We start from the raw sequence: 25,981 nt of genomic DNA on the forward strand, positions 1-25,981 counted from the left end.
TATTGCAGGCTGGCAGTGCCAACCTAGGTACTGGTGCCGCTTGGAGCTCAGCAGGAGGCTGATCCTGGCTGAGTCCTGCTCCTCTCAGAAACAAGCAGATCAATCCATCACGTGGACCCTCCTCTGTGACTAAGCATGGTGGGAGCCAGCAGTGGAGCCCCCAGATGTGAGGCCCCAAGACGAGAAGCCTCCATCCTCACCCCCCGAGGAGGGGCTGCAGTCTGAGGCTCCCCAAACAAAGGGCATCGCCCACCTCAGCTCCACTGCCAACACCAGCCCCCCCCATTATAATTCACTTGGGAGGCAGGTGAGGAGCGCCCCCCATGATCTGAGTAGCCCCTCCTCTTGGGAAGCCCCCTCCCTCCGGGCTGCTTGGCCCTCCCCCAGCCTCAGTCCTGCCTTGAGTGAGTTCATCATGTATTAAACATCCACCACACACAGAGCACTCCCCTCACCCGCTGCCTGGTGGACACTTGGCCCAGGGCCCTTCCCCACCAACCTTCCCGTCGGCTCTTTCGGAGGACAGGGCTATCACAGGTTAGGGGTTCCTCCTCCCCTGCCCCGCAGACCCCAGGTCACCAAGCCCTTTCAGCTTTCTCTGCCTCATTGCTTATACGATGATCAGTCCCTGAACACTGACCAGCACCTACCACATAGTGGGGATAGAGGAAGGCAACATTAGCCCCTGCCCCCCAGGAGCTCCCATGGAGATGTGTAGAAACAAGATACACCCAACAAGCAGGAACCCACCTAGGGTGGGACACTCCTGAGGGTGGAGCTTGGAGGGCACAGGGGGCCATGAGGAGGAGGGTGAAGGAGCATGCCAGGCACGGGGGATGGCTAAAGGAAATGCCTGAACCCCTGGGTTGACAATGTTGGTGTTGGGAGTGCAGGGGGGTGCGGGTAAGAAGGTTGTGAAGGACTTGGAAGACCAAAGACTAGTCTGTAAGAAAATCACTCCTATTGCCTTTTCCTGGCTCCAGTCCATCTCCCAAGAGCCACCAAAGCGATCTTCCCAAAGGAGGGGTCTGAGCACATTCACCCCTTGTGGCTCCCCAATATTCACAGGATGAAACACAAAGGACTCAATCCGGCATTCACAAGTCCCTCACCGCTGGGCTCCAGTCAAGCTCTTTCCCCTCAGCCCTTGTGGCCAGTTAGACTGACCTTCCCCCTGCTCCTCAGACATCCCCTCCATTTCCCGTCTCCCTCCCTTCCATCTCTTAGCTGGGGGGGGGCGGGGGGCTCTAAACCCCTCCAAACCCCTCTTCTGTGCTATAGAGGACAGTCACAATGCACCCACTTTCCATCAGCAGATCTTTTCTGCTGGGGACCCTCAATCCCCTTCCTTGTCCTCACAGTGCCTGTATATATCTTCCTTAAGACAGCAGCAGCTACTGGAGGCAAGCGAAAGGGAGAGTATATGAATGGAGAGACATGTATGTGTGTGTGTTATATGTCATAGATCACGGTATGTGTATAGAGGCAGACTTTTGAATAGGAAAAAATCAACATCTGCTGAGAACTCCAAACTCCATCCATGGTTTAATGAAATACATCATTCACACGTTCCACAGGAAAGTCAAAATTTGAGCTCATAAAAGTGTTTTCAGTCTAAATAGAAAATTATTTCAAAAACTACAAATGAGCATTTGAGGAAGGGAAAAGCTCATGCAAAATGCTTCTGATTTGGGAAATCATTGTTCCTTCTCTTGAAATGCCAAAGTTGTATTGAATATCTTGAAATGTCTTTAAAAACTTACGTAAAAACACACATACAATCACTTTAAGAATTATTTTTGAAAACTCTAACACATCTAAGAAGTGTTTGTTGCCAGGAATGGGAAGGCACCATTTTGGATCCACTGGAAAAGAACCCTTTTCCCACATGTTAATGTATGTCCTTTCCTGTGCCTCGTTGGCGCACTTGGCCTCTTAACCTCCAGAGCTGTTGCTAATGGGGATGGGGCCCTCAGAAGCAGCCCCTTCTGAGTTCCCTTCCGCTTCTGGGGTGGGACAACCACACGGCTCCGGATGTCCCCACAAACGGGGTGCGCTGCTGGGGCACCATCATCTGCCCCCCTCCATGTCAGGAGGAGCAGGTTAATGAGCCATGGGCTGGGCGGAGTTGGCCAATTGCTGCAGAGCTCCTAGAGAAGGCATCCACGTCTTTGTGGGCTCCTCTAGCTCCTGGAGCCCAAGGATCACTCTGCTTGTGATCTTGACCAGGAAACCAAGACCTCCTGGAGCCCTCCAACTGCGCCTTTGGTGACGATCATCACAGGCGTCATGGGGTCTGCCATTAATCCTGCACTTCTCAGAAGCTTTGGGGGACATCCAAGTCCTGTCTCCACAAAGACGACACAGGGAACAGGCATCCTTCCATGAGTGAACACAGGGATGCTGTGGGTAGAGAGAAGGGAAGTGACCACCGATGACTGGTCTGTCTGTATCCGAGTCTGGAGAACGGGGCAGAGATCCTCATCATTTCTGCTCCACATCTTCCAAGTTCCATGGGCCTTCTTGGTGTTCTAGAACATTTTCTCCCTCCTTCTCTCACCCTAGTAAGCAACATGATATAGGATTTGCATGTTCAAGTTTTACATATACACTGGTAGGGGGGTGGGCATCTGAATTAGTAAAAAGCATGAATTAACAAAATGCTTATGTAAAATCTAATTTCATTGCTTTCTCATACCAAAAGACATTCCAAATAGGATGGGGTTATAGAAAGGTGAGTCTGGTTCCCAGAGAAACTTCTGGAAAGATCCGAGTCTCTGAGGTTGGTTCCTCCTTGGACTCTGGCCTATGGCTCTCAGGTTCCCTCTGTCCGGCCTTCTGGCTCCAGGACAGCTCCAGCCTCCTCTGTTCTTGGGTTGGGCAGAAGCCACGGCTTGGCTGCTACGACCGCTCTCTCAACTTGGGCACTGGAGTGGTCAGTCTGTATTTCTTGGGGGTCAGCCCCAAGTTTAATTTAGGCTCGGCTGGATCCATCTTTTCCCCAAATGGCCTCAAGATGTCATGACTTCTCCGATCATCTCACCCACAGTGGCCAGATCCCATCCGAGTGCCCACATCCTTGCTCTGGCCTCTCTCCCATCCAGACCCTCCAGCCTGGTCTGGGCGGGGGTGGGTAATGGGGGTGGACCTCCGGATCGTTTTGTCAGCTGCTCTGGAATCTTAGTTTCAACCTCTGAGCTAAAGGGAGAGGGCTCTCCAGAACCGAAATGGCCACCTTCTCTCCTCCAGGAGGGGGCGCAGATGGACACAGGGCTGGGGGAGGGGGACCTTCCACAGCCTTGGCTGCCTGGGGAGCCCTGGCTCCCCTGAAAGACCCTTGGAGGTCACTCAAGGGCCACGGAACGCTGGTGTGGACCAGGGTGGGAGGGTGCCACGGAGGCCGGGACTTCCCTCCCGGAGGCGGGCGCCTCTCCTTCCTGCTGGCCGGCTCATTGTCCTCATCTGAGGAACTGCAGGGGAGGCAAACACTCTTTTTGGGGACTCTTTTTGGAGCAGTCTGAGCCTCAGGCTGATCTTGGGGCTGCTCCAGGCCTGAGGGTCTCCCTGCTGGTTTCCTGGGAACTTGGGGGACACAAATTCTCTCTCTGGTCTTCTCCTGAAGGGATAGTGCTCTCCTGGCAGCTGGGTCAGATTGTCCCTGGCCGTTTTGCAAACCAAATGCTGGGAGACCACCCAGCGGGCCGGGACCGAACTGCCGGGACTCCAAAGAGGACCGGCCTTCAGCAGCCAGGGCTCCTTCTGTCCTCTGTGGACTTGAGGCTTCCACCTCTTCCCAGTGGGCAGGATGCCCGGCTGGCAGGGAGGAGGTCTGGGGCCGCCCACAGGCCCGGGCAGCCACTCGCTCCTTTAGAGGCAGAAGGGTCAAACTGAGAGTCTCATGTTCACTGGCGGGGCCCACATTCGGAGGGTCCCTGCCAGGGACCAAGGGTTGGGTAGAAGGCCTGTGAGTCTGGGCCTCTGGCAAGGTGCTGAAGGAGGTGTCCTCCCAGTCAATGGAGCTCAGCTGGAGGGCCTCAATGGCCAAGCTGTCATCATGGCGCTCAGACATGGAAGGGGAAGAACCGCCAGCAGCACAGCACTGGGTGGTCCCAGGCCTGGGAAGGGCCTGGGTCTCTGTGCAAAGCCAGCTGCTTTCATCAGGAGGAACTTTCAACTCTGATTCCAACTCCTTCCCCAGAGCCATGTCCTGCGAGAGCTTCACACGGGACAGAAGATCTGCTGCCTCCGCCAGCTCTGGTAAATCGCTGCCCTGAGACCGGTCCTTCTTACCTGGGGACAGAGAGAAAGAGAATCGGGGCTTTTTCTTCAAGAAAAGCAAAAACAAACCAATTAGAAGTGGGACTCCATGGTCAGTCCTGGGCAAGGCCACCCCAGCTGACCCCTTGCAGCAGGGTCACAACTCGGGCTAGGGTTCCTGTTCAGATATATCTGGCTCTACCAACAACTCCAGACCTTCCCCCATAACCCATAAGACAAAGGTCAGGCCTGGCCCTCCCTGTGACACTGCACAGCTCCTTGTCATACAGAAGGTGCCAGCAGATGGGAAATGACTCCTCCAAGGTCATACAGCCTGGAGGGGTTTGACCGTCCTTCCTAAAGGTCCCACACAGAGAGATTGTGAAAGGACCTCAGGGAATGGCACAACTCCTATTTCATGGTCAACGTTAGGAAGGCCCTTCCTAGTAACTTTGGATCATGGGGCTGCCTGGGGCGCTGCCAGTCACATGCCAGCGTGTGTCAAAGGGCAAGACTCGAACCCTAGTCATCCTGGCTTTGAGAGCGGTGGCCATGACTCCATGGATGGGGAGGAGGCGCTGGCCCGGCTCTACTGGCCCGGGCAGCACAGACCAAGGTGAGCCAGACCTGCCATGCCACGCCAGGTAGGAATGGGGATGGAGGTGTGGCTGGTGCTCTTGGACCCCTCCCCCCACAAGGCCAGCCCACCCCACTCCAGACTCACTTCTGGACTTCTTCCCCCGGCTCTCCAGCAGGTGCTCCTGGAATTGGGCGACCACTCTGGGATAGGCCGCTTCAAACAAGGCAGCTTCCTCCACTGTAAGCACGGGAGGTGCCTCCGGCTGGACATCGGTGCTGGGGGCGGCCACAGCCTCTGATGTGTAGTGCTCTGAAACAGAGACAGGGAGCTGCTGGAGCCTCAGACACTGTCGGACCCTTGGTTCCCATCCCTAAGCTGCGCCGTTCCCCAGCCCCTCCCCACCAGGCTGGCATGGTCTGTGCATCCCCAAGGGAGCCCCCCACCCCAGCAGCATTCAGAAACCCCAACGGCCAAATGCCACCATGTCTTCTAGCACCAAGAGTGAGTTCCCATGGTGCCAGAGTGCAAGTGCTCCCTCCTCCCCTCCCAGGAGCCTGGCTCAGGTGGATTTGGACACTGGTTCACCTGCCTGTCAGACTGGCAGCCCCTGGGGGCAGGGCATCACTCTGGGTCAGGTCTTAAGCAGTGCTGACCACCCACTGAATGGCCTATGGATATGACCTCAGGCCAGGGAGGACTGAAGGGGGTGGTCCTAGGACCCCAGACTGAGATCTAGAGTGGAGAATTTCACAGCTGTGAGGAAGCTGAGAATTCATCCGGCCAGATGGCCATGTTTTGCAGAAGGGGAAACTGAGGCCAAGGCTTGTGGGATGACTTGTCCAAAGGCAGATGGGAAGAGAGCAGTAGATGGGGGGGGGTTCAACACTCACTGGTCCAGGGGTTGATGCTGCTGAGGCAAGAACCCCGGGGATGAGGGGGCACAAGGGGGAGGGGGGAGAGACAGAGAGACAGAGAGACAGAAAGACAGAGAGAGACAGACAGACAGACAGACAGGGAAAAGAGGTTGGGTGGAGATCTCCTGGCAGTCAGGCTTGGGGGAAGGGGTAGTGATGTCTGTCCTGAAGTGGGGGTCTAGGTTGGTCAAGGGAGGGCCACACACACACATACAGACACAGGCACACACACACAGACACACACACAGACACACACACACAGCCATGGGGGCAGACTTGGGTCTGGGACACACATACCACACAGAGAGGACAAGAGAGGAGGCTGGGGCTCCACTAAGGAGGTGGGGGTATGAGCATGCAGGAGGAAGAGGAGGAAAGGAAGCCCAGAAGAGGATGTGCCTGCACCCCCTCCCGGGGGGGGGGGTTCCTGGGGAAGAAACTCCTTCACAAACCCCTTGAGTCTGAAGGAGGATTTTTGAGGTAGCAAAAGCAGAAAGAGAATGAAAAGAGACAAGGAAGGGAGGCCCTTTGGGGGTGGGGAGGGGACCCTCCCCTGTTACCCCCAGCAGCCAACACACCTGGCTTTTTCCACTGGACCTCAAAACAGGGGCGGCCGTTCCTGACACGGGTGCGTGTTATTCTAGGAAGAAAAGTCCCCTTAGGATAACAGGGATGAGCCCCACATGCCTGGCCTAAACCAGGTCATCCCTGTAATCCAGGACCATATCTTTCTCTGGCTTCTCCGGGCCCCTCCCCTTGTCCGGCCTGGCCCCCGACCCCCGATTCCCGGCCCCCAACAGGGCTTGCACCCCAGGGGCTGTGAATGGAACATTGCTGGTTCCTGTTATATCCCGTCACTGCAATGACCACTAGGGCCAGGCTGTTCACTCAGCAGCTGTCCCCAGAGTCGAGGCTGGGGACAGGCTGCCCTCAGTTTCCCTTTATTGTAACCATGGCGGGGAGGGGGGGTATAAAGACTCTGAATCCTACCTCTGACCTCTGCTTCAACACGGCCCTAGCCAGGTCACCGTTGCACCCCGAGACTCAGTTTCCTCACCTAGATGTTCCTGGGAGGCCTAAGCTTATGAGGCGGAGGATACTTGGGGCACCTGGACCCCTGCGCTGGCAGCTGATTCTTAACTGTGGCTAAAATTCTCAGAACTCTAGGGGAGTGTCCAAAGCCCATCACAAGCATTTACAGATGAGGAAACTGAGGCAGGGAGGCAGGGTTTGATGCACCATCCATCTCTGCCTGGAGCCGCCTCAGAGCCAGGCCCTCCACGACTCCTGTGGTGCCTCTGGGGACCTTTCCACTCACTGGCTGATCAGACCAGACCCAGGCCTGATCCCCCTGGCTTTAGGGTTCCCCCAGTGCCTCAGCCGCCCCCACCCCATTACCGCACGGGCTGCAGCTGGCCAGGAGCCAGGCGGCCGGACATCCGCTCAGACATGTCGTGATGCGTCAGGAGCACCATCAGCTTCTGGCAGGCGTAGGGCCTGGGCCACTCCATCTTCTCCAAGGCAAATATCTAGAAGCCGATCAAACGCAGCTGGACTCAGCCATGACCTTGGCAGAGTTGGGGCTCCTGCAAGGCCGGCCGGCTGACTAGCATGCGCGACGTGCTCGCTGTGAGCCTGGAGCCAAGCCAAGCTCACGGCCCCAGGCACAAGGACTTCGGCTCTATGAGGGGTGTGGGTACCAGGGCTCCAGACTGAAGGCCAGATTCTTCTGGGCTGGCTGGTCGCTGCTCAGGTCTGGAGGTCTGGCCGTCGGCACTGGACAAATGCTCGTGGACCAAGTGAAGGGGCGGCCCAGGTCTGGCCGAGGGGGCCAGACTCGAACGATCCCCCAACTTCTGAGGCCTGGCAGACCAGGTCACCCCATCCCAGGACACACCTGAAAAGCTAACAGGTTGGGTCTCTGGTGGAGGATCTTCTTCATCAATCTGTCCTTGCTCATCTGGAATTCTCGAATCACCTGGAGGGGGAGGAAAGAAAGAAGAGACTTAGGATCCCCACCGACCTCAGCCCCCCCAGAACAAACGCCTGCTGCCGGGTAGGGTGTTACCTCAGGGAAGGGGAATCCTCTGCAGCTGCAAGCTTTCCTGGAGAGAAATCACAAACCAAGAGATCAGGTGGGTCTCGCCATCCTCGGCCCCCCAGGCCATGCTGGGAAGGCAGGGCGTGAGGCACAGGACCCTGGCCGGGATGGGGAAGCCTGGGCCAAAGGTTCCTGGAAACACGGGTACTCGCTGTAGGGACAGGGGAGCTGCGACAACTTGAAAACTCCAGGAAACAGGGGCTTGGGGTATTCTGCCACTCGGGGGTTGCTCTCAGGAGCTCCCAGCCAGGTGGGAAGGCCCCAAGTACGCCCCTCAGACTCTCCACCAACAGTGGAACCCAGCTGTGCCGGGCGTGGGGAGGGCAAGTCAGTTGAACCACTCTGGAAATTAGGGAGGAGGCAGCAGGAAGGCGAATGTCCATACAGAGGCCTTGGCCCCAGTCCTGGCCGGTCTCCCTCTCCCAAGAGAAAGCCCTGGGACATCTGGAGACCAGAGGAAACAGAGATCTGAGGACCCCCCCACCAACTTTAGAGAGGAGACCACATAGCCAGGCAGCCAGACATCTGCTCCATCACGTCACGTTGTGTCAAGAGCCGCATCACGGAGGTGCAGACACGTAGCCTCATCGGTCCAGGGTCCAAGCCCTCAAACAGTCTGAGGAGTCAGGGATCTTCCCCAGTATGGGGAACCCGCCCTAGGCCTAGGGGCCTTCATCGCCCAGACTGATGGCCCTCAGATGCCTGAGCCGCCCCATCCTCAGCCTGCTCCCCTCGGATGACCTCCTGCGAGCTTGGCGGTAGTGCCTCGTGGGTGACCCGAGGGAGGACGAGGGAGCTTTCTGGCCCTGTCCAGGGTCAGCGCCCTCTCCTCTATCCCCCTGCTGACCTCTTGGTGAGTCAGGCCCACTCCACGTGACCCTCTTTGCTCCTCTTGCCTTGCCCAGCCTCAGAGTCCACTCTCTGTGCCTTCACTTCTAGGCACCGCGGTGGCTCCTGCTTAGAAAGACCTGAGTTCTAATCCAGCTCGGACAGCTGCTAGCCGGGAGACTGACCTTGACCAAGTCACTTTGCCTTGGATCTGTCATCTGTAAAATGGGATAGCAGCCCCTGCCTCCTAGGAATGCTGTGAGGACCAAACGAGACAATACTGGCAAAGAGCTCAGCCCAGGGTCCAGCACAGGCGGGGGGCTTGACAGACCTATGCTGCTGAATGAAGGCGGCACAGATGGGGCCACCCAGCCTCCCCTGGGCCCCCCTCCCCAGCAGCTCATCCACACTTCTGACCCCTCCTCAAGCCTCCCACGCTCGCCTTCACCCACACTCTGAATCCTTCTCCGTGGCCTCTCCTCATCTCCCGCCTCTTGACCTCGACATCCCTGTGTCTCACAAAGGTCACCTAGGTGGTGCAGCGGATAGAGAACCAGCCCTGGAGTCAGGACTGGGGTTCTAATTTGGTCTGAGACACTAAATAATGACCTGTATGGCCTTGGGCAAGTCACTGAGCCCCACTGACTTACAAAAAAAAGCGGCCTTTCTCCTGTCCAAGACCGAGCCCAACTCCCATTCAGAGATTCCCTTCCATCCCGTCTCCTCCAGAAGATGGTCCCCCATCCTCCCCTGTCTCTCCCTCTCTTGGGCTCTTCCCTCTGCTCACAGGCATGCCCGAGTCTCCCCCACCCTCCCTCGACCCTTCCCACTGCCCTACCGCATCTCTACAGTCGAGCTTCCGACTTCACCATTGAACCCAAGCTGCTCCCTGCAAAGTACCTGGAGAGTTTGGGCTCTTTTCTCAGGCCTCATTCTCCACAGCCCTTCTGAGACCTCACACACTGCCATCCTCTCTCCTCCTGGACTCTCCCTCCTCCCCTTCCACTGTGACTGCTTCCTCTCTGGCCCACAGGATGCTGAAAAGCCCTCCAGACCCTATGCTGGACCCTCTTCTCCTCCCCTTGAGACCACTGATTTGGTGACCCTATCAGCACAGTGCCAGTCCCCAGCCTGGCCCACTCACTAAGTGCTTGGTGATTGACTCCTTATCTCTGGGGGACAGCGCTACACCGGGGCACCTGGCAAGGCCCCTTGGAAGGAGGCGGCTGAGGGAATGGGGTTGGGGCTCTTCTGAGGGCAGGCCAGGTACCCCCTGCCCAGCTTGGCATCACCCTGAAAGAAATTTCGGGCTCACGGAGTGAAGAAAATGCTTCCAGTGCCCAGAAGGACCTTCCTGCTGGACCCTTGGGTCCCTGCCTCAGGAGGAAGCCCCTTCCACCTGCGGCTGTTTCTAATCTGATTGTCCATGGGGCACCGTGCCTGGGCCACAAGCGGGAAGCAGACTGAAGGACGACCTACTTCCTGATGCTGCTCTCCAGTGCACTCCACTGGCCGCCAAGCTCTGCGCGATGCCACTCACATTGGCAGCGGTATTCATCGTCGTGGGGCTCGCAGTACTTCTCACTCCCGCACAGTCCACACCCGTTCCGCTCATGGTCCTTGGGGGAGCCTGAAACGGGAGCCCACCCGCCCGGTCACCGAGGGACCCAGGGCTTCCAGATGAACGCAATTTCATTGACAGAAACGAACACTGGAGTAAGGCATCTTATCGACGTGGTCAGAGTTCTCCCCATCCCCAGCTTCAAAGCAAAGCCTCTGCTTTTCCAGACCAACTTTTTGCTTTCGAGGATCCGTTTTTACCGAGAGCCTAGGCTCGGTCTCAGAAGTAAGCTCCTTCATTTTTTAACCTATCCAAGGTCCGGCTCCCCAAATCTCCCGCGGATTTCACCTCAGCTCCTTCCAATCTGATCTCTCTTTCTGAGCCAGGGTCTCCAAATGTTTTTGATGCTCCCCCACCCTCAGCAGTAAAAAATTTTCTGAGCACATGACCCCCTCCCAATGTGTTTATTAATGTGTATTAATACATTAGGACGTCAATTGACCTTATACGACATACACAAACCAAGAGTTTTAACAGGATGGAAAGAACAGTCAAGTCATTTGCCAGTGAGTTTATGCAGACTCCGTAAGACTGGCTGGGAAGGCAGCAGAACCGAAAGGAGGGGGCTGGCCTCCAGGAACCCCCGATCTAACAAGAGATGACAAGTCCGCACACTGGCACATACAATATCCATGGAGGAGATGGAAGGGGGGAGCCTTTGAGGGGGGCTTCCTGGAGGTGATGCTGTGTGAACCCAGCCTTAAAGGAAGCCAGAGATGTGGGGTGGAGGAGGAACAGTCCCCAGGCCAGCAAGGCTGGACCACAGGGAACCCCCTGGAGAAAGGACTAGATCATCCTGGGAGACCACGGTCCAGAGGAGAGGTGAGATGCTCTGGGAGTAAAGATCAGAAATCCAGAGGCTGAAGAGAATTAATGATAAGATCTGGCATGTGATTAGAGAAGTGGGGTGAAGGAGAGACATTAGAGATACCACCCAGGTTGGTACCTTGGGTAACTGCAGAAATGGGGGTGGTGTGAGAGACTGGGTGGAGGTGAGATCCTAAGCCTGTCATGAGGATGGTTATGGGACATCCTGATGGAAATGCTTGACCTAAGGTGGGGGACAGAGACAGGGACAGACTGTGGGAGTGAGGAGAGGTTGAGGACAGAGCTCTGGGGGGCATGCCCAGAGAGGATCTGGGAGAGAAGACCAAAGGATCCAATACTCCCGAGAGCTCATGAGGAAAGGCAATCTGGTCTGGCTCCTGAAAGCCATGACAGACCAGAACAACGGGGTGGGAAGCCCACCAAGAGAGAATTCAGGGAGAAGAGAGGAAGCAGAAGGTCTGAGTGTGGACAACCAAAAGGAAGGGACAGCTGGACCAACAGCTGGTGGGCATGGGAGAAGTCAATGAGACTGGGGCTGTTTTGGGTCCATCTGGAGCGAGCAGAGGACTTAGGAGGGAGAGACTGAGCATCAGAGAAGCGGGGGTGATGAAGAGTGGGGAAGAGAGAAGAGTATGGGTAGGCAGGGGTGGGGTGGGGTGTCCTGGCCTCAGGAAGGATTTCCCCATTCTAGGCTACCTAGGTCTATGCATAGCTTTTCCAATCCACTTGCTGCTCCAGCTCTCGGAGCCCTCCCTGGGGGCCAGGCTTGGAAGAAGCAGGGTGCCTGTCCCCCCCACATTCTAGGCCTTTCTTCCTCACTCCCCACCCCATTCAGATGGGCAGCAGAGGGTGGCTGTGGTGGATGGGGCAGGGTAGATCAGCTGGGGACTGTGTGCCCCACAAGACCATCTGGCCTAGCCAGGGTCCCGGGGATGGTGCTCTCCTCAGGTCTGATACAGTCTTGCAGTTCCCTAACTGGTTGACTGGCATACCCTCTTTTGAGGCAGTTTCTATAAAGTCAGAAAGGGCATGAGGGTGGGTCAGAACAGCCCCTCCATGAAGCCAAGGTTCTAGGAGGAAGCTGCCAGGAGAAGCACAGAAGGATGAGGAGAAGCATCACAAGAGTGATAGGATGTTCAAGGGCAGAGACACCTTCCAAGGATAAGGCAGCAAAGTCTGGAAGGAGGTCAAGAGGGAAGTCTATTTCTTTTTTTTGTTTTTTTCTTTTAGGTTTTTGCAAGGCAATGGGGTTAAGTGACTTGCCCAAGGCCACACAGCTAAGTAATTATTGAGTGTCTGAGGCTGGATTTGAACTCACATCCTCCTGACTCCAGGGTTGGTGCTCTATCCACTGCAGGAAATCTATTTCTGAGGTCACCCACCACGCCCCGTAAGCCCTCGAGGGCAGGGACTCTGCCTTCTGGATATGTATCCCTAGCACCCTCTCCTAATTCTGACAATTTAGAGAATTCTGTGATTATACTGTAAAAAAGAATCCTCAAAGGAGTTGCAGAAAACCTCTTCTGCTTCCCCAACTCCACTAAGACCTTCAAGGGAGGTCACACCAAAATGTGGCGTGTCCTCTAGGAAATGAGAGTGTCGGGTCATTTCCTCGTCTCCTGAGGGGCCTGTCCCAGGCCCAGGAAGCAATAGGTGGAGCCAAGCATGGGACAACTGATTGAGACTGGAAACAGCATCCAGCCTGGCTGGGTGCTGTCCCCTTGTTTATTTAACTTAGATATGAAATGCCGGCTGGACGCATCCAAAGCTGGAACGAACCTGCCAGGAGAACCATCAACAACCTCAGATGTGCGGATGCTGCCAGAGATGGCAGAAACTGAGGAAGAATTGGAAGCCTCTCGAGGAGATGAAGAGAAGGCTGGGCATGAAGCTTAGCCTTGAGAAAACTGAAAAGCCACGGGAGGCACAGCAGCCTGTGTATACCTGGACGCAAAGACCAGGCAGCGATGGCAGCAGCAAAATGAAGATGCTCGATGGTGGTTGAATATAATGGAATGTGACTGTCTCATAGGAGAGGACGGACAGGCGGATGTCAGAAAAGCCAGGAAGCCTTACTGAACAGATGCCGAGGGAAGTCAGTAGAACCAGGAGGACACCAAACATGCCAACAGCAACCTTGGGTAGTGACGAGAGGACGTACTTGGCCACAATTCTGAAAACTGCCAAGTCTCGATGCAGACCAAAGCAGACAACTTTCACTTTTTAACATGTTTTTTCTTTCTCCAGATTTTCCCTTTTGTTCTGCTTCTTCTTGGACACTGTGACTAATATTGAACTATGGGTAACATGATTGGGCACGTATAATGTAGATCAGATGATCGGCTATCTTAGGGCGGGGAGGGGAAAACTTTACAAAAATGAGTGCTGAAAACTACCTTTAAAAGTAATTGGAAAAATAAAGAAAAAGAGAAGCTACAAGTCAATACATAAAAACCACCTCAACCAATCCTGTTTGAGAGTGACTCCGGAGCCTCAGGAGAACAGGGAGGAACAGGATTCATCAGAAGTAAGACAACTTTTCTCGGATTATAGAGAGCATTGGTAGTAGAGCCAGTTCAGCTTGAGAATGTATGTGAATTTAGAATTTTGCTATGGACAGTAAACACTCCAGTTAGAAGATAGCTTCAAGAAGAGCCGGACATGGGCATGCCTTTAGCTCCCTGACAAAGACAATCTTGGGGATTGGTCTCTGGATGTTTCCTGTCTTCCTTTCAAATTAATTTTTATATTATCTTTTTTTTTTTTTTTTTTTACTTTGCCTGAATTTCTCCATCTATTCCTCCTTCCTGGACTCTCCCATTGAAGGGTTCCATAAATGAAAGATATTTTTAAAAAAACAAACAAAAGCCAGTCAAACCTAGGAAGGGAGAGAACGATCTGACCTTATTTGCAGTGCTCCATGCCTGCAGACCCCTCCCCTCTGCACAGGAGTTGGGAAAGATGCAGTTCTCTCTTTTCCTTGGGGCCTTTGTCATTTTGTTCCTTGGAAGGAAAGCTGTGCAAGTCTAGACAGGCCCCTGCCAGCCAAGGTCCAGACCATTGAGGCTCAGGTTCCTCCAGAGTGCTGTGAGATTGTGGGAGTTGGACTAGAAAGAAAGCTGAGGCTGCAGAACTTATGCCGACATTTCAACACTTCCATTAATTCAGACTATTCTGGAAAGTCAAATACCAGAGCTGAAATCCTTTGGCCACATAATAAGAGGATGGGCCTTATTGGAAGAGCCCCTGTTGTGGGGAAAGAGAGAAGAACAAAGGAGAAGGGGACGGCAGAGGATGAGGGAGAGATGGTGGAGGATAGGAAGGCCCAGCGTGCTGGGCTCACAGAGCAGGACATGACCAAATAATGATGATGCCAGAAACGTCCCCCCTACCTGGATGGGCACACACGGGGCAATGAGCTGGCTTTTTCACTGGGGCCGGGGGTGAGTCAAGGCTGTCACATCCCTCCTGCCACTGGTCAAACCTGGAAAGGTAACAAAGCAATGAAGGAAGGTGGGCCCAGCCCTCCAGCCAGCTCAGCCCTCTCTTGAGAATCCATCTCCAGACTGCTTTCTTAACAGTAGAGTCACAGTGCCCCCCCTTGACAGATGAGGACCCTAAAGTTCAGAGAGGTAACTGGACCCAACTCCACTGATTCGCATGTCAGAGGGAGGATGTGCACTGTCCCAAGTTAAACCCCTCACAGGGTGCTCTCCTTTGATTGAATCCACCTTCCAAGGAGGAGTGGCTTACCCCAGCCTAGACAAAGGGCAGCACCACTGCAGAGGATGGGAGAAATGTCACACCAACCTCCCTCTGACTACATGAACCCAGGGACCAGCCTCCTTCCCATTCCTGCAGCAGCCCCCCTTTGCTGGAAAAGGAGGTGAGAGGAGACAGGGAAATTGTGCAAATCTGCACTTCTCTCTCCAAAGATGAATTCAAATGATTCTTTAAAAAAATTTTTTTTTGCAAGGTAAATAGGGTTAAATGGCTTGCCCAAAGGCCACACAGCTAGGTAATTATTAAGTGTCTGGGGTCGCATTTGAACTCAGGTCCTCCTGACTCCAGGGCCGGTGCTCTATCTACTGCACTACCTAGCCACCCCCAAATGATTCTTGAAGATCACAGAATGCAGTTTCCTCGTAAACCTTTTTTTCCAAGGCAGTGGGGCTAAGTGACTTGCCCAAGGCCACACAGCTAGGTAAAAATTAAGTGTCTGAGGCCACATTTGAACTCAGGTCCTCCTGCCTCTGGGACTGGTGCTCTATCCACTGTGCCATCTAGCTGCTCCTCTCTTAAACTTTCTACCAGTAATTTCTGCTACTGACTTTTAAACCTTATCTTTCCTTTATAGACTGACAATGTATTTTAGGGAAAGTAGATTTCACAGTACCTTCCTTGGACCTTACATATCAAAATATATGAATTAGTGAGATATGAGTTGATTGTTAGAATATGGACCAGGCTGGCACTTTTTAAAAAAAATCTGACTCTTTTGTGCCTGCTAGAGAAGGGGAATTAGGAAACTATTTTGGTGAGCTGGTACATAATTTGTGCTTAAATATCTAACCTCAATATAGGTCACTGAATTTAATTTAGAAAAATGTTGCAACGAAATTTATAAGAAAGCTTTGTGGATGTCAGATTTGTCTTTTCTTGCTTTAAAATGATCTACTTGAAAGTAGCTGCCACTGACAGACTGTTGCAACTCAACTTATTTGAAATATTTTATTCCCAACTCAAGTCCTCAAGAGTTCTTCCCACAAGAGGGACAGGAAAAAATAAAGAAAACAAAAGGTTTGAACCTGTTCCTCAGGCATTCTTGGGAAAAAATAGGGTCGAGGTTATCATGAGGAAGTTTAAATTAGAATCAGTGACTACCAAAAACTGTTTTAGACACAAAATCAACTTTAAAAAAGTTAGAAGAACCCACAATGGTGTTAGATCTGACCTGAGCCCTGACCCTGAACCAGAGTCCTGTTCTCTGTCCCCTGCTCAATGACATCTCAGGCTTGGCATGAGGCCTGGAGCAGGAGTCCCAACCCTGGGGGAGATTCCTGCATGAGACTGTCTCTCTCAACTGCCATCTCCTTGCCCTGCCAGCTCCTCCTGGAACTAGAACCCCACCCACCCACCCAAATCACATCATGTCAATCACCAACTCTCCAAAAGTCTGCCCACCGCTCCATGGGCAGCTTCTCTCAGGGTCCATCCTACCTTCATTCTGTCCCTGTCTTCAAATCCAGGCCAGGCACTTGTTGGCTGTGAGACCTCGGGCAAGTCGCTTAAACCTCTGCCTTATTTTTCCCTTTGAAAAATGGGGAAAACCTCTCCTTCCCTTCCTCCCTCCTTCTTCCCTTTCTTCCTTCTTTCCTCATACCCTCCCTTTTTCCTTTCCCCCTTCCTCCCTTCTTTTTTCTCCCTCCCTTCCCCCCAGTCTTCAGAGGCGTCTCCTAATTTAGATTGTTCCAAATGAGGGTGGACCAGGGAACAACAAAGTAAAACATACAACAATGGTGAATAATTACATTGGAGAAGAATCAAATTCTAGCCTCACAGGAGACATCATTGAGTGTATTTTGAACTATACCTTTTCAGCAAACTCTGGCCTTTCAAAGCATGTACAAGTTTCAAGGCCTGCTCCTTTCCAACTCCAGGGACTCCCTTCAGAAAGAAAAATAAATAAATGGCAGGACACCAGCAATTCTCCTTTAATGATAGGGACAAATTACCTTGGGGCAGATTCTTCATTGACCATTTTAAAGGGTACTCGTTCTCTGGGCACCCAATGAAGCCTCTCAGAGAAAGGCAGTGATGCTGCAGCTAAGGGAGGGTCCCCGGATGTCCCCAGATGGAGCATGACAAAGCTGCTCCTGATCAGGATACAGGAATAAAGACCAGACATCTCTACTATATCCACAACCCAAGGCACTGAAGATTGATTCAAATGGACAGAGCCAAGGTCATTGTTATGGAGGGGAGATGATGTGACCTGGGGGTGCATGGGAAGAACTGAGGAGCCCAAGTCACCTCTGGGGGTGGAGCTTGTCAGCCTAGAACACGGGGCTCAACTAAGCTCTTGAGGGGGGGATCATTTGGGAGGGGAATGGGGAGAGAAGGGTCAGGTCCTTGAGCAGAGGAAGGCCTCATAAGCTTCAGAAAGTCAGAGGATTTGTCCTGATGTAGTTTGGGGTTGACGTGGTGAGCTAGGTGAACACTGAAAGCATTTCACAAAGACTCAAGACTCAGAGTTATGAGGGACAGGTGAGTGTTAACATCCAGGTATGAGGTCATTGCCTGTGGGCTGTATCCCTGGAGAATAAGTGGCTAGCAGAAAAAAGTCAGACTTTTACAGGGTACAGGGGATGGCCTATATTCTGGGAAAGGGGTAGGGGTTGGCACAGGCATGGTGGAAAGGATGAGGTCAGTGTGTTCAAGGCTAACAAAGACACATTTCTGGGGGACAGGGAGTAGCAGCTGGTTATCGCAATCTACTTTGTTGGGCCCAAGCCTCTCCCTCCCTATCCTTGTTGCCTCCTTCTTGGTGGCTATTGTATCGACCGGTCCCCAAAAGGCTGTTATCCCTTCAAGGTTGGCTACAGCAAGCAGGGAGGATCCAACAACGTTTCTAAAACATACACTTTCTCAGGGATGGTGTAACAGAGTTTGTTCTATGACCTTTCCCAAAGCCTGCCTAGAGAACAAGAGACAACAGTTTGTTACCAAAAGGCTCAGCATGTTCCTATTTGTTCCCGGCCTCCCCCTTCCACAGCAGCATCTCCTCCCCAGACAGCAGACAGCAGCCTCCCAGGGAGCTGAGGACCCCCAGATGCCCTGAGGAAGCTGTGCCATCTCGAAGGGAAAAGAGATAGCAAGAGACCAAGGGCCCGGGCACTCCTCTCTGCGGAAGCCCGTCTGTGGCCCCTGTCCAAGGACACATTGGCATTCACCCCTTCTGAAAGCTAATTGTTATCAACAGATATTCAAAGAAGCACGCATATGGGAGCTCATCCCTAGAACTCGGCTACATGACCTACATGAGCTACATGAGCCCAAGGTCATCTCCCCCAATAATGAGGATTCAGAGGGGATTGGATTTATAACTCATTATTTTTCAAAATTACTATATTTTAAGAAGAATTTTCTTTATTCATTTAAAGAAATTCAACACAAAGGATAGTGTATTCTGGAGATGGAAGTTTTCTATAAATATCCACAAGTGATCGAGGGACTGCCAAGAATGTGATGGGCTCTGTGAAATGCTGCCATCCATGCTCTCCCTTTGGTTTGAACCTTTAAAAATGGTTATCGAGCGCTATGTCTTTCAAGAACAAACAGGGACGTCCTGCTCATTAGCTGTTTTAGAATAGGGAACATTCACCTCTAAAATTGTAGCCCTCAGAGACGAGGTGAAGGGTCCAAGCCCCACCCTCTGTTGGGCCAGGGCCCCTCCTGCCGTGGCTTCCTCTCCAGGGTCACCTTCTGGCCACTCTGCATAGACCTGGCTGTGGACTTGGAAACACTTTCAAAGATACTCAATGAATGACCAACAGTATCGTGCATCTCCCTCTGTCCTTCTGTCTCAGTGGACTTCACAGTCCTAATAAGAATGATTTCAGGACAGTCCAACCCACCAGGCTTCCACCCTGGCAGCTTCTTCTCCAACCACCTTCTCCACAACTGGTCACTCCATAAACATTTATTAAACACCGACTGTGTGCCAACCACTGAGAATGCAAAAACGGGCAAAGACAGCCCTTGCCTTCACAGACTTTATATCCAATGGAAGTGATAACAAGCAGACAAGCTAGATACAAAGGGAGTTCTATGCAGAATAAATAGGTCATAGTTAAAGGGAAGAAACCCAAAGATCACACTCTCGGGGCAAGAACACACTACTTGACAAAAATTATTGGGAAGACTGGAAACTGGTTTGGCAGAAATGAGGTATGGTCCAATATCTCACAACACAGACCAAGATAAGGCCACAATGGGAACATGATTTAGACATAAGGGGGCAGGGGGAGACCATAAGCAAATTAGTAGAGTATGGAATAGTTTACCTGTGAGACCTATGGATAAAACGATTATTTATGACCAAAAGTGAGAGAGAAGGGATCACAGGAAGTAAAAGGGATGATTTTGATTATATTACATTAAAAAAGATTTGCACAACAAATGCAAATTAATGCAGTCAAGATTAGAAGGAAAACAGGAAGCTGGGGAGAGGGCAGATAACAGCAAGCTTCTGTGATAAAGGATTCACTTTTCAAATATACAAGGAACTGAGTCAAATCTATTAAAACAAGAGTTATTCCTTGGTTGGTCAATGATCAGGGGATACAAACAGTTCTCAAAAGAAGAAATCAAAGCTCTCTGTGGCTGTTGTTAAGTCATTTCACTTGTGTTTGACTCTTTAAAACCCTACTTGGGGTTTTCTTGGCAAAGATATTAGATATAGAGGAAGAGGCAAGCAAACAAGGTGACTTGCCAGGGTCCCAGAGCTAATACGCCTCTCAGGCTGGATCATGTGGTAGGAGGACAGCAACTGGGGGAATAGAGCTGGGAGACTAGGGCTAAGTCCTCCAAGAAGGAAGGTCTGATGACAAGAGCACTTTGAATTCTGATGGATGGCATGAAACCTCTGGGAGGCTATCTACTAAAGCTCACACATTAAGCATGTGCGGACCACCTTCCTTCCCAAACACAGGCTTAAGAAATCGGATGAATATGAGCAAATCCTGGAGAGGTCAAGTCAATAGAATACAAATGGTGCTATCAACTAAATTAATGTTCACTCATGTTCGTGACAACCAAACTACTTGATGGAGGTTAAAAAAACAATGAAATTTATCTGAATGAATGAACAAGGGTTAAAAATATCAGGGGAATCAATGAAATAAAACTGGGGAAGGAAGAGGGCCTGGGAGTAACAGATATCAAATAAAATAACAGAAGCAAGCCTCAGAAACTTGGCTTCTGGTTAAGGGACTGACAGGCAAATCAGTGGGGCAGGGGCTGATACATCAGACTACAAAGTGGCAGGGAGTTTGCACAAGGCCAGCACACCCATGAGCAGATGCACTCCCACCCCGGGACAGAAAGGTGGCCTTAAGAGGCACATGGATACCATCTAGACACGGATCTGTCTGGTTTGGCCAGATCTATTTGATATAAGGCATCTGCTTCGCATTTTTCATTGGAGATCAGGAAACAGGTAAAAAGGAAAGAAAATAATGAATTCTGGCTAATGGTGTGTGTGGGGAGGGAGAAGAGGGAAGGAGGTGGAGAATGTGATTATTTTTAAAATAAAAAAGAATGTAAGTTCTCTGAAGACAGACTTTGGCTTATGTGTTTCCATCACCAGAACTGAGCAGACCATGGGACCCAGAGCAGGGGCTACTCAATGCCTCTTAGTTTCTAAGCCCCATCACCTGCAGGTGCCCTGCCCCACTCCCCCCCCCCACTCTCAGGGAGTGCCCTGGACCACTTCTTCCCAAGGAACTACCCCTGCTCGTGCACACTGCTTATCGATTGCCACGACCGCCCCATGTTGTAGGTCTGAAGTGAGAGAGTGAGGCCGAGGACAGATAATTCACCACCCAGAAGGGTGAAGCCATAATGGGACGTTCCCAAGCAACAGCAAATCTAAAGTCAATGGTGGCAAAAGCAGAAAGTTACATGTGATGGTAGTCTTAAATATTAGGTCCGATATTCTATCATATTTATTAAAAAACCAATATAAATTTCCTGTCCATAACTCAGACTCTGCCTCAGCCTCACTTGGAAGCATCACTGAGGTGGAAGTAGCTCTTCTGAGTCAATAAAAAACATTGGCCCCAGATTCTGAAAGACCAGGTCAGGGGAGACTCTCTGGCCAGCTCTACACCAAGACAGAAGAGCCCCCACGTGGGTCAAAAGGGCCAACCGTGCTGTAGAGGGGCAATGGCAGGATGGACAACCCTCGGAGACACCCCACAGATCCAGAGAGGGACCAATGATAACAAGCCATGTTCTGAGACAGCTAAGGACCGTCAGAGCCTTCCAAAGCTATGGTGTTCCACAGTCTAGACCACCTGATCTAGACCATATTTTACTAATGGCATCAAGTCCTTGGTGTAAGACACAGCAGGCTGACGGACACTCCATGGATGTCTAGGGTTAATCACAGATCTGGATGAGACTCCCAGTCCCTGTCAATGGCCCCTTTGGGGCTAGAGGAAGAGGACAAGCGGTTGCTGGGATTCAGTCATCTCACGCCTTGATTAACACCTTCTACACCTACACTGGGCTAGGTCAGATAAGGAGGGCAGCTGTGAACCCCAGGGGGCCACAAGGACAAAACTATTGTCATAAGAATACGAAGATGTCATTTGCCTCTTTTAAAACCCTTTCCTTTTCCAACTTTGTGTTGGCAAGGCAGCGTTTTCTTCATATACTTCCACCAAAACAACAGCTCACCCTGACTGAAGGCAAGAGCAGGTAGGAGAATTCAGACTTTTAAAAAGATTGTGAACAAGACACAAAACAATGCCACTCATTACGCTTTTTTGTTTCAGAAAAAGAGTTATTTTGAATAAAAACATGCTATTCATGCTAATAGATAATGGGTTTATTATTACTTTAAAGGGATTAAAAGATTTTAAAAAGTTGACCTATTTTAGTTTCCAGTATGTTAACTACTGACAGCTTACCCACATCAAGAGAAGCTTTTCGTGGCCTTTCTTCAATCATTTTTCAGAGTGTAATCCTCTAGAATCCAACAAGCTCAAGAACATCCCTCTAACAAACCTTTAGGGCAGTCCTACCATGTCCCAAGCGCCGTATCGGGGATTGGGGTTACAGAAACAAAAATGAAGACAAGTCCTGCCTTTGAGAGGGAGTGCAGGTGAGGTGGGCATGCCAATGCAGGTAAGTAAAGATGGAACATGCACAAAGACCTGTGGAGGTGAGAGGATAGGGTTCGCTGTCATGTGACTGTTGGTGGCTTACCTTAGGAAGGTAGTCACAACCCAGCAGTACGGCCAGGCCAATCAGAGAGTCTCGATCCAAACCCAGTTCCCTTGTAATAGAAGACATCGTGTAGCAATCCACGTGGGGATCCTAAAAGGAAGCAAGTATGTACATGTTTAATCTTCCAAAAAGTTGATTTTCATAGATTTCTTTTTTCTTTTTGTTTTCTGGGGTTTCCTGAGAAGCAATGGGGTTAAGTGACTTGCCCAAGGTAAGCATTAAGTGTCTGAGGCTGGAGTTGAACTCAGATCCTCCTGATTCTCCAGTGTACCACCTAGCTACTCCCTATTCATAGCTTTCCTAGTCTCCTTCTCCTCCACAAATACTGTCCAGAACTCTCTGCAAGGGGAAGAAACATAAAAACACCATATCAGAGATGCAAAGGAGGACCCTCAGTCACAGAGAAGCTCCTCCAGGGTTCTGGGACACAGGCAATCAGTGATTAAGAAGTCCCTGGTCCAGCCTCACTCTCAAGAGGTAGGTGGTGAAGCCCGGGGAAGCAGCAGAACCTGCTCAGGCTTGCGGCTCCTGATGGCCACTGAAGCATGTTCTTAACCATCACAACCAACATCTTCCCCAGCCTCTGTTACTGCGAGGGCAGAAGACGTATCTTGTGCTCTGAAGGCATGGGACGAGATCTGTGACTTCACTGGGACCCTGTGAGAGAGGGATCCTGCCTGCCTGGGACACCTGCCAGGATGCATCCAAGGCAGGCTCTGCCTGCAGGCCTCTCTGGCTTTGAGGTGGGCTCAAGCCCCCATGCCTCAGGAGCTGAAACATGAGATCCTCCAGCAAAAAAATTTTTTAGAAATCAAAATTACTTAGCAATAATAATTATTTAAAAAAATCAAATTGAAAACACACACAAAGCAAAATACATACCTTTAAATTCATAGTGAAATTTCGATAAACAATCTGTGCCCCATAAAGGAAAGCATCTCCGTCATTGGTGAGGCACCCGTCCACATAGCCATGGGCATTGAGATAAGCACACATGGCCTCGGCTTCCCCAGCTGCTTGAACCCATGGAATTCCCAAACACTCTAACATGTCAAGGCACTAGGAACAGAATTAAGCAAAATTAGGGGCTGCTTTTAGTCAAGCTACTAATAAGCAATTATTAAGTCTCCACTGTGTATGCTAGCTTAAGTTTCCTATAAGATACTTCTCCAGGAGTTATGATGTCCAAAGTGGCAGCAGCACTTCATAAGCTTAAAAGTAATCTTTTAAGAACAAATGCCAAAAAAATAGATTATAGATTTACATGGATGGAGATGGATATGTGACAGATAGATGATATAGATGGGTGGATAGATGATAGAGCTTGATGGAAAGATTGATAGATGATAGGTAGATGATATAGATAGGCAGGTAGAAGATATATAGGCAGATAGATGATATCTTTATCTAAGCTGAAGGAATAGAGCTAACAGGATATAAAGGAGGCTCATCTCAGAAGGATGACATCACAATGAGACTACATTGTTTTTCAAATTCTCCATGTGTAATCCTTTAATTAAGAATTCATTTTGGAAAAAAAAAAAAGGAGATAGGAAAGAAATTCCCCAAGAAGGGTAACACTCATAGTATTGGATAATGAGAGCTTTGTGTAGAGCAAATGGGCAATTCTGACCAAACTGGAAGCTGGTCAGTAATGGTGATTTTCTGTAATAATGACAGGCATATTCCCTAGTTGAGATAACTGTAAAAATCACATTCCAATGATAAATCTAGAGAAGTCTCACATACTTGGAGGGAGGTTTGCCAAGTGTAATAAGCGGTAACATTTACTAAAGAGAATAAAGACGATAATGCATCAAAAGACCCATCTGCCTGCATTGCCATGGATTCTGAATCATCATCTCACCAATATACTAGAAAACCTAATGCTAAAAGAGAGAATTGAGCAAATCTTCTTCCCTTCTCTAACTAAATGTGGGAGACCTTGTGTTTCTGGGTCCTGGCAATGGCGGCTCACCTCTTTTAAGATGGCCTTGAACCCCGACCTAGCGGTTCGGCGGGCTCGATTTGAGGGAGCCCCGTATCGCGCCTCGGTCCTTTTGTTCATCACGTCTGCTTTCAGCTGGGGTGCGTCGCCTTCTGTGACAAAGAGCAGCCTGACTCCCATTAACGTTAGAGATGAGATCCGAAAAAACAAGTTCCTGAGCAGCACAAACAGATTTCAGTAACTCCTCAGGCCCTGAGCTCTCAGCCCCGATGGGGCCTGACCATGGTGCCAACCACCTCTTACGGGAATGGGGGCCACAATGGGCAGACGTGGTGTCCATGAAGCCCTACGCACCTGAGATGGGGCTTGGTCACGGTGCCCATCATCTTTTTGACTGTGAGCGCTTCACATACCCAGAGACTCAGATCCACAGCGAGGGTTTTCCCCTGGAGACTCTGGAGATGGGTGTGCTGCTTAACGGGCTCCAAAATCTGCCACAGATCGTTCACCCCCATTCTGTCTCCTCTGTGCTGGTCTCAAAGCATCGACCGAAAGCTGCTGGATGGAAACATTCAACAGTTCCAAGTAAGACATGGAGATGTTCCCCGGAAAAGTCCTCCCACAGCGGGGAGAGCCTGGCCGGCTCGTCCTGGGCTTCAGGAGAGACGCTCAGCACAAACTCAACAGTCCCCAACAATGCAACCATTTCAGGACCAGGAGGAGCAGGGGACGGGCCCAGGCGCAAGGCTCACCAGGCCGGCCCCAGGGCCCAGGCGCAAGGGTCACCAGGCCGGTCACCAGGGCCCAGGCGCAAGGCTCACCAGGCCGGCCCCAGGGCCCAGGCGCAAGGGTCACCAGGCCGGCCGGCCGGCCCCAGGGCCCAGGCGCAAGGCTCACCAGGCAGGCCCCAGGGCCCAAGGCTCACCAGGCCGGCCCCAGGGCCCAGGCGCAAGGGTCACCAGGCCGGCCCCAGGGCCCAGGCGCAAGGGTCACCAGGCCGGCCCCGGGGCCCAGGCGCAAGGCTCACCAGGCCGGCCCCAGGGCCCAGGCGCAAGGGTCACCAGGCCGGCCCCGCCTGCTTGAGCATCAGAAATGGGTCTGCAAGGTTGGGGTCAGAGGGCCCAGGAGGCCCAGTCTCCCTGGCTCCTCCATCCGGGGAGCTGGGGGGGTCCTTGGGGCTCGGGAAGGAGGTCCTTGTGAAGGAGAAAGGAGGGAAGGTGGGGGGCATCCCTGCTGCTGTGCCCCGGGCTCCCCACGCATCCCTTCGGGCCAAATGGTGATCCGTGAGAGCGCTGGCTGGGAGCCTCCTGAGCTAGGGTTAGACCCCAGTCCCCCAGTGTCCCCCCAGCCCCCCATTCACCCCCCCAGTCCCCCCGGCCCCTGCAGCCCCCCCAGCCCCCCGGGGCCTCAAGAAGGCGGGGCCCTAAAGTGGAGGCTGAGGGATCTGGGGCGCAGTCTCCACCAGGCCTCTTTCGGGGTCCCCCGCGACTGCCTCCCTAGGGGCTCAGGCCCTCCGGCTGCCCCCACTCTCTGGGGGGCCCCCGCAGCCCTTGGCGCCCCCGGGGTCCCCCCGCCCCCCAGCGGGGTGGGAGGGGCCGCGGGCCGCACCCTCCGGTCCCGCTCACTCACGGGGCGTGGGCGCGGGGGGCTGCGGGGCCTGAGCGTGCGGCCCGCGAACTGCACGACCCTGTTCCAAATTGGCGCTCGCCCTCGGCCCCGCCCCCGGCGCACGGACGGCCGCCTCGGCCAATCGGAAGCGCCGCTCTCCCCGGCCCCGCCCCTCGCCGCCCGGACGCGGCGCGCGGAGCGCACGGAGCCGCCGCCCACGGAGCCGCCTCCCGCGGCCCCCCCGTGCGGCGCATGCGCGCGGCGGGCGCGGGACGGGCGC

The 25,981-nt window shown here is 52.3% G+C and overlaps 1 protein-coding gene across 5 annotated transcripts; it reads right to left on the reverse strand.

Annotated features, from left to right (window-relative positions):
* Positions 1–1,531: 1,531 nt before the first annotated feature.
* On the reverse strand, positions 1,532–25,803 carry GEN1 (GEN1 Holliday junction 5' flap endonuclease). Of its 5 annotated transcripts, XR_012470266.1 has the most exons (15): positions 25,723–25,795; positions 24,448–24,651; positions 24,124–24,307; positions 23,028–23,204; positions 22,125–22,235; positions 16,723–16,796; positions 14,522–14,613; positions 10,160–10,310; positions 7,820–7,856; positions 7,649–7,729; positions 7,150–7,280; positions 6,330–6,391; positions 4,982–5,146; positions 2,699–4,290; positions 1,532–2,561 (listed from the first exon to the last, which is right to left on the reverse strand). XR_012470266.1 is itself a non-coding variant. In XM_074195050.1 (14 exons), the coding sequence occupies exons 2-14, from the start codon at positions 24,606–24,608 to the stop codon at positions 3,164–3,166; spliced, it is 2,553 nt and encodes an 850-aa protein (XP_074051151.1). In that variant the 5' UTR covers positions 24,609–24,648; positions 25,723–25,803; the 3' UTR covers positions 1,532–3,163. The 5 variants fall into 5 exon arrangements, 4 of the variants coding, with proteins under 4 accessions (XP_074051151.1, XP_074051142.1, XP_074051146.1 ...); XM_074195050.1 differs by having other exon boundaries at positions 1,532–4,290; positions 24,448–24,648; positions 25,723–25,803; XM_074195041.1 differs by having other exon boundaries at positions 1,532–4,290.
* Positions 25,804–25,981: the final 178 nt, after the last annotated feature.

Source organism: Macrotis lagotis, chromosome 1 (genome assembly GCF_037893015.1).
Source record: "Macrotis lagotis isolate mMagLag1 chromosome 1, bilby.v1.9.chrom.fasta, whole genome shotgun sequence".
Taxonomy (NCBI): domain Eukaryota; kingdom Metazoa; phylum Chordata; class Mammalia; order Peramelemorphia; family Peramelidae; genus Macrotis; species Macrotis lagotis.